The 13,893-nt window shown below is 53.4% G+C and overlaps 1 protein-coding gene across 2 annotated transcripts in view; it reads right to left on the minus strand.

Annotated features, from left to right (window-relative positions):
- The window catches only part of Disc1 (DISC1 scaffold protein), a 177,327-nt gene that overhangs the window by 110,023 nt on the left and 53,411 nt on the right, over positions 1-13,893 (minus strand). For both annotated transcript variants that reach the window (XM_060391796.1, XM_060391795.1), the window contains exons 4-5: positions 12,109-12,256; positions 1,212-1,332 (exon numbers count right to left, since the gene is read on the minus strand). In XM_060391796.1, coding sequence (XP_060247779.1) covers positions 1,212-1,332; positions 12,109-12,256 — 269 coding nt within the window. The remainder of the gene's footprint in view (positions 1-1,211; positions 1,333-12,108; positions 12,257-13,893) is intronic.

Consider the following 13,893-nt stretch of genomic DNA (forward strand, 5'->3'; position numbering starts at 1 on the left):
CCTGGAGTCTCCCATGCTCTCTCCACCACGGCACACATTCCCCCTCCTGCTCTGCCGCAGCCCCACCCCCCACAGTCCCCACCCCCACCCCCACCCACACACATGCATAGCCACTCACACCTGCACACCCACCCACAGCCACACGCATAGCTGCTCACACCCACACGCACACTCACACACCTCTTCTGCATAGGGTTTGACAGTCTGTCTTCCTCGACACCATGTCCTCTGCAGTCACGCGGCTGTGCCCTGTGGTGCAGTGTCCTCCCTCTGTCGGTGAGAGGCAGGACACCCCACGTTTTGCTCGTCTACCCAGTGCTGGGCACTGGGCTGTCTCAGCTAGCCCAGGCCTTCCTGGTGTGTGGCCACGGTGGGTCTCGGGATCCTAAGGAGTCTGTCTTTAGGTTTGAGGAACTGTAAGTTCCTTCCCACGGTGATGCTACAGCTTATTCTTTTGTTAATTTTGTTTCCGTGTGTGTGTGTGTGTGTGTGTGTGTGTGTGTGTGTGCGTGCGTGCGTGCGTGTGTGTGTGTGTGCGAGTGTGTGTGTACTCGAGAGCGAGCGTGCGTGTAGTATGTTTGCACTCCTGTGTATGTTTGCACTCCTGTGGAGGCTCAAAGCTGATGTTCAGAATCGGACTTGCCGGCTTGTCCACCTCGAGGCTCAGCCCACCAATCCCTGCTGCAGTGTGTCTCGCTGCTACAGTTCCTGCTCCGGCCCGGCTCCAGCAGTCCCAGATCCTGCCGCCGGTCAGTCCCTGCCCTGGAGGACTCCGAGGACTCCTGGAGCCCCTTTCTGGCTCTGGTCTCACCTCAGAGCCTCATTCAGAGTGCTCACCCTGGCCGCTCCCCGGCCCCATGTCAGCGCTGTGTGGGCCAAGCACGGCTCCATATACCTGCTGCCGTCACAGATGCAGCCTCGGAGCTGGGCCAGACTTAAAGCCATGCCCCTCCACAGTCGCTGCCCAGAGTGCACCCTAGCCAGAACTCCCACAGAGAGACACCGCGTGCCACAGACAGAGCGGAGCTGGGCGCTCCCGAGCTCAGGAGGCTGCGCAGCTGCAGCCCTGCCCAGCGCAGGACAGCCCTGTACGCCCTGCGCCCCTCCACCACCTCTGCTGTGAGTCCCTGCACTGCGGACCTGCTCGCTGCCTCCGACTTCCTCCGGTGAGAAGGGACCACACCCTCCCCAGATGACCCCATACCACTCACCTGCAATTGCTCTTTCTGTCCAAGAAGCCAGTCCCGCCTGGTGACGGATGCAGGCAGGCTGTCCTGGGCAGCGGTCCTCGGCTCTCCTTCAGGTAGGGCCGCTGGGTCACTGCTGCAGGACCTTCAAGTGACAGATGTGCATTGGTACCAGTGTGGGGAAAGAGGCGTGCCCAGGCACACACATACTTAAAGAGACTGCACAGAGCATGCAGCCGCAGGCCGTCCGGGTGCTCGCAGGGATGGGTCCCTAACGGACATTTCTGTCTCAGCTGCTGTTGGGCCTTTTCTCCCCAATCAGATTGCATCTGTCGAGCCTGTGCTTTCCTGGCTGTGGCCACCCTGGCTGTGGGCACCTGGCTGTGGGCACCTGGCACACAGTTAGCCAGACTAAACTGTGCCGGAAGCATCAACTGCACATCTAACTTAGAAGCTCTGTGTGTGGCCAGGGAAAGTGCTCTTTTGGCATGGGAGAAGCCCTGGGTTCCTTCCGCCCTGGCATCATGCAATCAGGACTTGGTGGTGCTTGTCAGTAATCCCAGCACTTGGGAGGTGGAGGCAGGATCAGAAGTTCAAGGTCACACTTAGTTACATAGTGAGTTCAAAGACAGTTTGGGCTACAGGGGCTCACAAAAACAAGTAACAAAGAGTGGAAGGTCATACATTCGAGAGATTTTTATGTGTTGAAATGATATTTTGAAATGCAGGGTTGAATATAAATGTGATACATGTGTGTGTGTGTGTGTGTATGTAAAATACATATATTTATGCCCAGATATACATTGCTAACATCAATTTCATCCACTCCTCTTGCTTTTTTTGTTCAGAGGTCACGGGCCTGTGCCACCAGGCCTGGCTTCAAGAAGTCCAGGATGGCCTTTCAGCAGAGTTTCTCTGAGGGGCTGCCTCTCAGACACAGCTTCTGACCTCCCCCGTGAGGCTGGCCCTGCATGTCACCTGCCAGGGGCACATGCCAATGCAATGCTGATCAGAGGGACAGAATGGGAACTTCATGTGTGCTTTAGGCCTGAGAGGGTGTAAAAAAGAGAAGGAGGGAGAAACAAATGCAATTTTTTTAAATGCCATAATGAAGCCTAATACTTTCTATGATGATTTTAAATAAATGTAAATAAATAAATGATGGAGTTGTGTGTTCTTACGCTCAGGGCACTGAATGGTTGCAAGAGTGAGCTGTCAGCAGCTCCGAAGGCTCCTCTGCTCCTGTCTTCTGCACATTCCTACTTCCCTCTCTCCTCCCCTCCCATGGGATCCAGCCCGGAGGTCCCTGGCTCACACCCCACTGTTCTGACTTCCCAGACACCAAAACTGTGAGGCAAGCAAGTTCTCCTCCACTTTATGCCCAGAATCAGGTGCTCTGTTACAAAAACAGGCAAGGGACGGAGGCAGTGAGTACAGACCCTAAGCTGTGAGCAGCTTACTTCCTGTCATTCTGCTCTCTCTCTCTCTCTCTCTCTCTCTCACACACACACACACACACACACACACACACACACCTGTGCACATAAGAAAAGATCCATCAAGCTACAGACTGTTGTCAAGAGCATAGCACTAGGCTGGCTTGCTCTTTCTACACACACACACACACACACATACACACACACACACACACACACACAGACAGAGCAGGGGAGAAGCAGTATCAACAGAAAGTTGATCTGGCAAGGAAGGCGCACTCCATTTGAGGAGCAAGTGAAAGGCCTCAGCGCTAAAGCGGGTGACTGCCCCACGTCCAGACTTAGGAAATGAGGGTCCCAACAAGAAAGTTGGCCTGATACTTCCAGAGCAAGACTGGGATGGTGTCTCCTCAGCTCATCACAGCACAGGACCTCACCGGCAGCCAGGGGTCTGACCCAGACCCCACAGCCTTGAATGACCTTGATAGCCACGGTCATCTGACATAAGGGTGGGTAGAGCCCGGAAACCAGAGAGAGGAGGTAAGAGTCCTGGGGAGACGGAATACATGTGATACCAAAAGGGGGCTATGAGGGTGGGATGTGGGGAGGGAGGAGGAGCAAATGGGGAGATCAACTAGAATGTGTGTGGAAACGCCGTAAGGAACCCCTTGACTGTGTGTGCTGATTAAGAGTAAACAAAAAGAATATGTTAACAAGAAATCAAAACTGATGATGATGGGAGAGTGTATTTGTGTGTGTGCGCCCACAAGAGTGTGTGACACTCTCTATAGTAAATATTGCTGTTTTATTGTAGTCTCATGCTAAGACATTACATTAAGCTTGCTAATAAAGATGCCAAGTCTGGGGAGATCGGGTTACCCTAATTTTTAAACTCTATTTTATTTGGGGTATTTAAGCCTCCACCTCTCTTCCACCAACCCCTTAACCCTAGGTAAGAGAGAGAAGGTTAGAGTGGAGAAGGGTTGTAGACCCCTTTACTTCTCACTGCTGTTCAGTGTCGATGGGTTCTTTCGGGGCTATACCAATCTCCATCAACAGCAAATGCAGCGAGCAGTCTCCTCCAAGCCCCTGCATTGGAATGTTTCTGGCTGGCTGTCTCCTCCCGGCCACCACATCATCTGTCTTTGGTCTTCTCAAACTGCCACACCTTTCTGGGCTCCCTTATTTTATCCCTCAGAGTCCTAGACCACGCCCCTCTCTGTGCTGCACGAGGCAGGCCCTTACCAGCTGACAAAGACCAAGGAGCCCTGCAGGAGACAGTTATCAGCTCTGGACAAACTAAAGCCGAAACTAAAACCCCACACTTGAGATTAAAACAAACAAAATGTATTTACCTAACACAATGAGCTTTTAAAGAAACCAAAACTTCCATCACACCTCTGTTCACACAGAGAGAATCATGTGGACCAGGCTGGCTCCTGGCTTCCTTTCTCCTTCTGTGACAGAACAGTCTGACCAAAAAGCAACAGAAGGAGGAGGCAGGTTATTTCAGCTTAAGTCAAGGCAGGGCCTCAAGCTGCTGCAGCAGCACACCACAGACAAGGAAGAAATGCTCCATGCATGCTGCCTGTGTGCTCAGTACTCAGCCAGCCCGTTCTACTCTTGCACAGCCCAGGGCCCAACCAGGGCATGGTGCCGCCCACGCCAAGTGCCAGGCGAGACAATCCCCCACAGGCACACCCACCGGCCAACCTGGTCTAGACAGTTCCTTGAGATAGTCTAGCTTGTGTCAAGTTGACAGTTAAAATTAACCGGCACAGCTGCCATACTTAGTCCTACTGCAGCTTCGAAACAACGGAGGGAGGAAAGGGGCCACTCGCCTCACACTTCCACAGCACTGCTCCTCACCAATGGAGTCAGGGCAGGAGCTCACGCAGGGTGGGAACCTGCAGGCAGGAGCTGAGGCAGCGGCCATGGAGGGTGCTGCTTGCAGCCTTGCTCTCCATGGCTTGCCCAGCTGCCTTCTTATAGAACCCAGGACCGCCAGCCCAGGAGTGACCCACGCACACTGAGCTGGGCCCTCCCCCATCAATCACTAATTAAGAGAATGCCTCCCAGGCTTGCCTACAGCTGAGCTTATGGAGGTATTTTTTGATTGAAGCTTCCTCTGATGACTCTAGCCTGCGTCCAGTTGGCATAAAAACCCACACTTCAGCACTTTCCAAGACAGCCCAGGCCTGTCTGTTCCCTTTGCCTCTTCCCATAGGAAAGTCCCCTGCGGGGCTCTTCCCAGGACGGCCCAGGGCGGAGACAGGGAGGATACAGTTCACAGAGGTCAAGGCCACCATGAGAACTTTGCCCTCTGAACCTCACCGACTACCTGGGGATATGGTAAGACGCCCTGTCCTTCAGGTGTTTGCCGGGGACCTCCAACATCCTAACACACGCACCAGTAAAGTGAACGTTGGCGCTGTCTGATGGACACGCTGCTGCACGGATGAACGTGGCTGTGACATGGAGGCTTGATGACCCTCTCCCATTGTCACGGTCGTAAGGCGCCCTGGGCTCCCAACGCTGTGAAAAGAACACACAGGCTGGCTCCCAGCTGCTGCCGGCTCTTCAGGCTGCAGTGAGTGTGAGACAGAGACAGCTGTCCTGGTCCTGGGCTGATGCCCCCCGCGCCGGCTGGATGGATTAAGAACCCACAGGCTTGGAAACAGAGGAGTCGCCTCGATCGAGTCTCCCGCTGCGTCAGCTAGATTCTTCTTTCTTCCCCTTCCTCATTTCCCAACTCGCTCGGCAGATGCTGGTATTACAGTTCCTCGAATTTTCTGAGTTGGTGCCATCTGGGCTGAGGTGAGAGCTGTTGTAGGAAGTCAACACAGAACTGAAAAATCAGCCGCGGGGAGAAGCTCCATGTTCGTAGCCAGGAACCCGTGCAGGATGCTTCACCACAGCCGTCACTTAACCCGTAAGAAGAGGTCCTGGGCTTAAACAATGCTGCCTCTTTGCTCCTACTTCTGGGACAGGAACGACGTGCAGGGAGAGCCGGGGTGGCCCGGGACACATCGATCAGGCATGAAGCAGGGACAGGTTCCATCTTCCATGTCTGGTCCCCGGACTCTCTCTCTGCTACACACTCTTCTTTATATGTGTTAGTTCTCAGTATGTGATCATCAGTGCTTGGTGGCAGACGGGACGGGAGGGCCTGTGGTCTAAGACCCCACTCTCAGACCCAGGGTTTCAGACTGGTGCCCAGTAGGACCTGCCCAGTAGTGAGAAAATCTTGGTCTTCCTATCTGGTTTCTTCCCCATCAATCTTTGAAGGGATGAAAAGCACCTGTAAAATCTGACAATGAGCCGCAGAGAACAGCGGGAGAATGCACAGACAACATCTTTATTCCCCCAGAACGGCCTGCGAGTTTCCCTTCTTGCCTGTGTGCTCACTCCAAGCCGAGGGTCACCGTGCCCTGTGGCTCTGCATTCCGCCATGGTACCCACTTGAAATCAAAGTGTTGTGTGCTCAAGGGAGAAGAGAGGAACAGCAGGCAGCAAGCTGCCCACACTTAACTCCCTCATCCCGCCTCAGGGGAACAGACAGGCAGCAGCTGGGCATCTGGCTGTTCTGTCCTGGCAAGACTGGAAGTCCTCCCTGTCCCTCGGTTTTCTCTTTGTCAGACTGCTCCCTAATGTTTTAAGTTAGCCTCTGGAGAAAGGTCTCTGATAAAAGATACTCTGTGCATACACATTCGTGCGCGCGCACACACATGCAGTTAGGTGACCAGAGTGGCCAGTGTGGATGCCCATAGCTGTGAAGAGCCAGTGAGATGCCCCATGCTATGCAGTTAGGGGGAAGCAGGTAGAAATGAGAAAATTACCAGTCAGCTGCCACAGTTGCTGAGCACTCTTAAGAGAAAAGAATTTTTTTCCTTCAACTTCTAACCGTGGTGTGACAAAGAAGTAGAATTTTCCCCATTGTTCTGGAGTCAGAAATGAGAGTTGAAGACAACAGGCCGAGAAGCTCTTCACTTAAGTCCACTGGGGGGTAGGAGCCTACACCAGCCATTGCACAGACAGAGGCCCCGGGGCCACCACCCTCCGCTGCCTGCCACCCCCATCAGAGTGAGACAGGACACTTCCTGGAGCAAAGAGGAAGCAGTCTGTCCTGCTCCCTCAAGAGCTCAGAAATCCGGCACCTCGGGACGGAAGAGTGGGGGTCACCTCAGGAGGGAAGAGTGGGGCCTGCTTCCCTTTTGGTTCTCCTGCCAGCTGGGCCTGAGGCACAGATCTGAGTTGTTGTTTTTAGAGAAACCACCAAAGACACCAGAGAATGGGAGACAAAGTGGGGAAAGCCAGGGGAAAAAAAAATGCATGATCTACCAGATCACTCCTGGGCAAAGGAGGCCCTGCCAGGAACTTTCTAAAAGAAAAAAGCCACATGGTTCAAAACTGTCCAGAGGGTTGTAGGCCAGGACGCTGGTGGCCACGGCCTCTGGCTTATAGTCACACCCACCTTCCCAGGAAAGAAAAATATCCCTTCTCCTCTTCCTCCTCATCAGGGTGAAATTTTCCCCTGTGATTTTCAGTCACACTGAGAGCTGAGTGTCAGAGAATGCCTGGTGGAGGAAGCCAGGTAAAGCTCTGAAAAGGTGACTGTCCTCAGCCGCAGAGACCCGGGAGATGGGGTGGGATCTCCGTGCCACCCGCATCTGCCTGCCTCGACCTTCCTTCTGACACGGCTTTCCTACACAGACATGGGGGAGCTGAGCAGCGTGGCGCGTGGACACGGCCCATGGTGGGTTGTCTCAGCACCCATGAGCTCCCAGCAGAGCTGTGTCGGCTTCCTGCTGACGGGCGTCCATCGTGGCTGTGTCCTGACCATGATGCTCACACCCGTGAGAGAAGCGGGGCCTCACAGGAAAGCAGCAGCTGCTGAGGCACAAGGTGGGCTCAAGCCAGAGTGTGAGCTGGGAGGCGGGACCAGAGGACAGTGAGCGTGCTGCCGCCTGCGTGCCGGGGACATGGCTCGGCAGCCGGGGAGGGGTGTGACAGCAGGCAAGGCTGCGGCTGTGGCCTGTGGTTGGCATCTCAGAGGGACAGGGCTGTGGGGGGAAGGCAGTGGCAGTGGCCCAGCGTCTGTGCCATCTACCCCGGACACTGTAGCAAAGTGGACAGCGGGCTTAGCAGACCGGGAAGCAGTGCTTCTCGGCCTTCCCGAAGCTGAGAGCCCAATACAGCTCCTCAAGCTGTGGTGATCCCGACCACAACCTCATAACTGCGATGTTGCTGCCACTGTGGATGGTGGTGTGAGCACCCGGCGTGACGGACGCCCGACATGCGGCCCCCGTGGAAGAGTCACTCAGCCCCCAAAGAGGTCGCAGCGCGCAGGTGGAGAATCCTGCAAAAAAGCGCAAAGCCCCTGCCTCACCAGGAACAGGCCCTTAGCCGACGGCCAGCTTGACAGCAGAGAGGCAATGGAGGGCTGAGGGCCTCTGCCGAGCACGCAGCGGCTCTGCTGCTGATCTATGGCAGGGGTGGGGCTGAAGAAGCCGAGCAGTGTCGGGGCACAGTGATGCACCCCTCTAATCCCAGCACGCAGGGAGGCAGAGGCGGGAGGATCTCTGTGTGTTCGAGGCCAGCCTGTTCTACAGAGTGAGTTCAGGACAGCCAGGGCTACACAGAGAAAACCTGTTTCAAAAAATTAAAAAGGAGAAGGAGAAGAAGTTGAACAGTAATTTTAAAAGTATGTGATATTAAAATTAAGAAGCTGGTAGGCTCCGGGGCTCTTCGCATCCCCTTAAATACTACTCTAAACTTTCATAACCCACAAGGTTGAGGGCCTGTCTCCCACGGCCAGAGTGACTAAGAGGGCTCAGTCCTGATCAGCTCATGACACAGCCCTGGCAGAGCTGCTTTCACCAGATTCTCGAAGAAACGCTCCACCCCCAAAAAGTGAAGAGGTGCCGGTTTGAGTTACTAACTGGAGTCGAAAGCCAGCCGTGTTAACTAAACTAGTTTATTTCTGCAGGAAAAGTCCCCAGCACGCAGAACAGCTTCCTCTCCTGGACTCAGGACCAGGATCAGGAGGGCCAGCTCGCCCTGGTGGCCATCGTGAGGACTGCAGGAGCCGCGGTCTCCTGGGGAGCCTCCAGGAGGACAAACTGGGCAGGCCCTAGAGCGCGCAGGCAAAGGCCGGCTCTAATGTTACTAGCTGTGTAGCCACGCCCACATGCTTTGTAAAATTGTGACAACAAAGCAGATGTCAAGTCATTTTCTAGCTATGGAAGTGGCAAGACAGGTAAGTTTGATGAAAGAAAAGCCTGGAATAAAAAATAAAGTGAGGGAGACAGGTTCTTCACTTCCTGATGAGGCGCAGGAAGGGCAGTGTCAGTCAGGAGGAGTAGATGGGTGGGACACCAGTTCCCGCCGCCAGCCCTGGTCTGGGGCGTCAGAACGAAGCCCTGACTGAAGGGAGTTTCTTTCTCCGGCTCTCTCTTCCTCCTTCCCCATGTTCACATGCATGTCTGTACACTGTGCAAACATGTGTCCACAGGAAACTCCTGCACCAGCCAGCTGGAGCCGGGAGCAGTGCAGGCCTCCTCTGGTGACTGCCATCCTTCAAGGTAGCAGATTGAAGGCTCAGGCCCAAGACACTGTCACTCAGGACACTGCTGGAGGTCTCAGGAAGGTGTGGGACTGACTGGTAGAAGGTAGGGAAGCTGGTGGCCTCCCTGTCCTGAAGGATGCACAGCAGGACCCCTGGGAGATGGCGGACTTGAGCCAGGTCCTGCTGTGTGGACAGCTGGTGCTGGAGAGGACCAATCAGAGGTCAGGCGCCGAAAAGGCCGGATTGCAGAGGCTGGGAGAGTCACACTCAGAGCACAAGGTCCACCCAGAAGGCCCAGGAGACACTGCCTCCAACAGGATTCTCTTCATTGTGTTGTGGGAGATGGATGAGGTCCAAGAGTGGAGTCAGAAAAGCCAGCAGGGCAAGAGGCTGCTGCAGGGTTGAGCAAGAACCAGCAGAGGAAGGCTTTGGGGCAGAGGCTGGAAAGTGGGAAAGACAGAGAGGAGAGGTGTGGCCAGAGCAGCAGCCGATGGGTTAGCGGGTCAGGGGACGGGGGTGTTTCTGAGGTAGCTGAAGGGGGAGATCATGAGCAAGGCATCTGGGAGACAAGGATGAGGAGGGAGGAGGAGGGAGGATGAGGAGGGGGAGGCATCAGGAGAGGGAGAACAGCTTCGGTAGAGTTCCCGTTTGAAGAGAGTGGGTCTGGGGAGACAGCTTGGGGACAAAATGCTTACTGCACAAGCAGGAGGAGCAGAGTTCAAATCCCAGGACCCACTTGTAATCTCGGCATTCAGGAGGTGAAGATATGGGGTCCCCCAGCAGTCTGGCTGGCTAGACTAACCAAAATCAATGAGATGCAAGTTTAGCAAGAGACCCCACCTCAGCAAAGTAGAGAGCGATCGAGAAAGACACTCAGTGTTAACTTCAGACTCTACACACACACACACACACACAAACACACACACGAAACACAACATGTGAGTGCCCACACACATGAAAATACATATCTATTTGCACATCATAAACATAGGCACAAGGTTTAGAAGAGTGTTTGGGGCAGGCTTTTCTAGGGGAACAGAACCAAGAGAATGCATGTGCTATAAAAACAGAATTAGATTGTCTTACACATTCAGAGCTGGCTAACCCAAGCATGGCTATCTGCATGCTGCAGAGGCAGAAAACACAGTCACCACTCAGCCCACAAAGCTGGACAAAGCAGAATCAGGGCTGGAAGCTCCCTGGAGGGCTGCTGGTATTGAGTCCATGTCAAAAGGCCAGAGAATCTGGAGTCTGATGTCAGCAGCAGCAGCAGCAGCAGGAAGATGGGGAAGGCAAGAACACGCGTGAGCTCTGTCCTCAGCCTTTCCTTCTCCTGATCACTGTCCCAAGTGTCAGTCATCTCTGGAAATGCCCCCGTAGACTCCAAGGGTGTATTTCACCAGCCCAAGACCTCTCCTAATGCAGCCAAAACCAACCATCACCAATAATAAGCTTACTGAGGTAAGGGTGAAATCACAGTACCTCTACAAGGACAAAAAGATGACTCTAATGAATGTATTGCTGAGCACGGGAAGCCCCAGGCCAGCACTCTACAGAGAGGGAGGGCTAGAGAGGAATCCTCACACAAAATGATACCTGGTGAGCGTGTCTGAGACACACCGGAGGGTATGCGGGGTCTAGCAGAGGTGGAGATGTCATGCAAGGACACAGGAGAGAGGCCATCCTCAGAAGCAGCAGGAGGATGGCCATTGACGGCAGGACAGAGAGAACAGAACCGTGAGTGGAGGCTTAAGAACTGATGAGATCAGATGCCTGGACACAGCGTGGACACAAAGAACAAGAGCTGAAGACACGGTCAAGCTGAAGGATAGCCAGAGAGTGGGGAGTGGCAGAAGCCCAGCACCGGTTACACAGAGCGAGAAAGCAAACAGAGCCAGCGCCCGTGCAAGCTTAACCACAATAATCCCAGCACTTGGTAAACTGAGGCCGAAGGACTGAAAGTTCAAGGCCAGCTTGGGCTGTAGATGAGGCTCTGTCTCACTAGCTAATAAAACCAAAATGATAAAATGAAGTGAGTTACTTATGAAACACCTAGTAACTGTTGTGCAAATGTTTGGGACATAGAAACTCCAAACCCTGGAAGAGCAGATGGGAGTCTAGGTCAAGAAACAGCCCGAGGAGAAGAGAGGAGCTGGAAGGGCCCCCTGTGAGGCAGGAAGGGGAACTGAGGTGACGCCTTCCTGTCGGATGAGATGACGGAAGTGTGGAGGCAGGACCTCCCCATGAGAGCATGCTGTGAGGTCCGTGTATCTCTACAGAAGGACACAGTGGAACCACACGCTCAGTCACCCCAGAAACAGAGGTAACTGCCTCTTCACCAAAGCAGGTTCCAGGGAGACACAAAGATAAACCTGATGTACAATGTCATGGGCACCTGGCAGGAACAGGCATGCAGTGCTGTGGCTGCTGAGGCCTCTTGGCAGTGGGCAGCCACGGGCAGTGTGTGACCACTTCCTGTGCCTGTGTAGACGCCTACCTAAATCCTCACGTCAAAAAATGCCAACTCGCCCTCAGGCTCTACCCAAGGGACAGGGACACAGATAGGCCAGAGCAGTGAGTCTCAGGATTTTTCAGATGTGCCAGCACCGGGACCCACGTGCTGCTGGCTGACTCAGCTAACATGGGGCAGAGCCTGGACAGCCACGGGCTTCCCAGTTCCCCCAGACACACCAGCATACAGACTGGAGGACCACAGTCTTTGTGCTTCGTCCGTTGCGTGTCTAGTCTCTTCCCGTCAGTGAAGCAAGCTTCTTTCTCAGAGAGCAGGCCTCACTAGACCTCCTTCTGAATCGAACCACTACCCCAGCATCCAAAGAACTCCTGCCCGGACCTCCCAGCTCTGGACTGCATGGCAGCAGGAAAGAGGAGGCCACGCGTGGCACCCACAGGCACTCACCTTTTGGTAGCTCCATGCAAGGCCGCCCGGGTCTGTGCTGCCAGGTAGCTCAAGAAGCTGCAAAGGGCGGGTTGCTGTGAAGGCAGGGCCCAGGGCAGGCGGCCTTTCTCCTGTTCCAGGTCTTCCAATCTCTGTCTCAGTGTCTCTGCTGGAAACCCAAAGAGGTGAAAGAGTGAGGAGACCGTGAAACTCAGGAAAGTAATTCCCTATCTCTTCTCAGCCCAAGCCCAGCTCTGCCTGAGCCCCTCCATGCTGAGGGCTGTTTTCCAGGCATGTTGGTTTCTCCAGGGCTCCAGAGACCTTCCCCTGGCTTCCTTTCTCAGCTGGCAAAGCTGTGATTCAGCCTTCATGGTTGTGACTATGCCCCACACCAAGAGAGCAACTGGTAGGTTTTTGTCTAAATCGTGGTGATCATTTGGGGGAAATTTACAAATCTTGAGGACTCTAAAAGAGCAGGTTTTGACTAGTTCATTGGGTGGCCGGTTGGTTGGCTGGTTGGTTGGCTGGCTGGTTGGTTGGTTGGTTGGCTGGCTGGCTTTACAGGAAGGGTGACATAGAGCCCAGGATAACCTGGAATTCTCTTTGTGGCTAAGAACAGCTTGGAACTTCTAATTCTCCTGCCTCCATCTCCCAAGTTCCACAGTTATAGCCATGGGCCAGCACTCCCATTTACCCAGTGCTAGGGATCGAACCCAGGGCTTCCAGTATGCTAAGAAAGCATTCCACCAGCTGAGCTACAATCCCTAGCACTAAAAGATATGGTTTGGAGAAATCAACACCCGAAGTCAACATTTTCAAAAACACAAAATTTCAGTTTTAAAGAAAGAAATAAAAACTGCTTATCAAGTTGTAGCCATCACAGGCCCTGGAGACACAGAGCAGTATTCATAATCCCGGTGCCAAAGGTGACTGAACCCTCTGTAGGTCTTAAGGTTGTTCTAATGGCCTCAGGTCACCTCAGACAAGCTATGAATTGGGATCATGATAAAACCACTTAAAAACAAGCCACACATATCAGAATCCCTTCTAGTGAGAACTTACTCTTATAATCAATTCCTAAAATAACAATAATAATAAGTTTCCTATAAAGCCATCTTTGAACCAGGATACCATGCTTAGGAGGTTGAGGCACAGGAATCCTTAATTCAAGCATAGCCTAGGCTAGACGGCAAGAGCCTCTTCCAAAACAATAAATGAAATGAATAAGCTATATGTGAGGAAAAGTAAGACTGATCTAAACTCTATCCTGGGGTCACCAAGATGGCACAGCAGAAAAAGGAGCTTGCCACCAAACCTGAAAACCTGAGCCCAACCCCCACAGCCCCCATGGTAGAAGAAGAGAACCAACCCACACACATTGTCCTACAACACACACACACACACACACACACACACACTGTGGTATGTGTGCAAAATCAATAAGACAGTGGAGTTAGGCATGGTGCAGGCAGAGGTAGGCAGATCTCTCTGAGTCTGAGGCCAACCTGGTCTACACAGAAAGTTTCAGCGCGTCTCTAAATGAATAAATGAGTCAGTAAATGAATGAGTGACGAGTCCCATCCCTCAGGGCTCGCATCCCGGTGTCCTCACCAGGTGCCTGTGACCTTGAATCTCTCCACCAGGCCATTATAGAAAGAAAGGACCTCAGACGGTCGGTACTGGCTGTATTTACTGAGTTCTGCTTCTCTGTCCTGTACACGTGTTTCTTGCTGTGACATGATAAGAACATTCCAGAGACTTCTCCTAGGTCACTACAGTTCACAAGATGCCACTGCATATCCGAAG

Source organism: Meriones unguiculatus, chromosome 10 (assembly GCF_030254825.1).
Source record: "Meriones unguiculatus strain TT.TT164.6M chromosome 10, Bangor_MerUng_6.1, whole genome shotgun sequence".
In the NCBI taxonomy this organism is placed as follows: Eukaryota; Metazoa; Chordata; class Mammalia; order Rodentia; family Muridae; genus Meriones; species Meriones unguiculatus.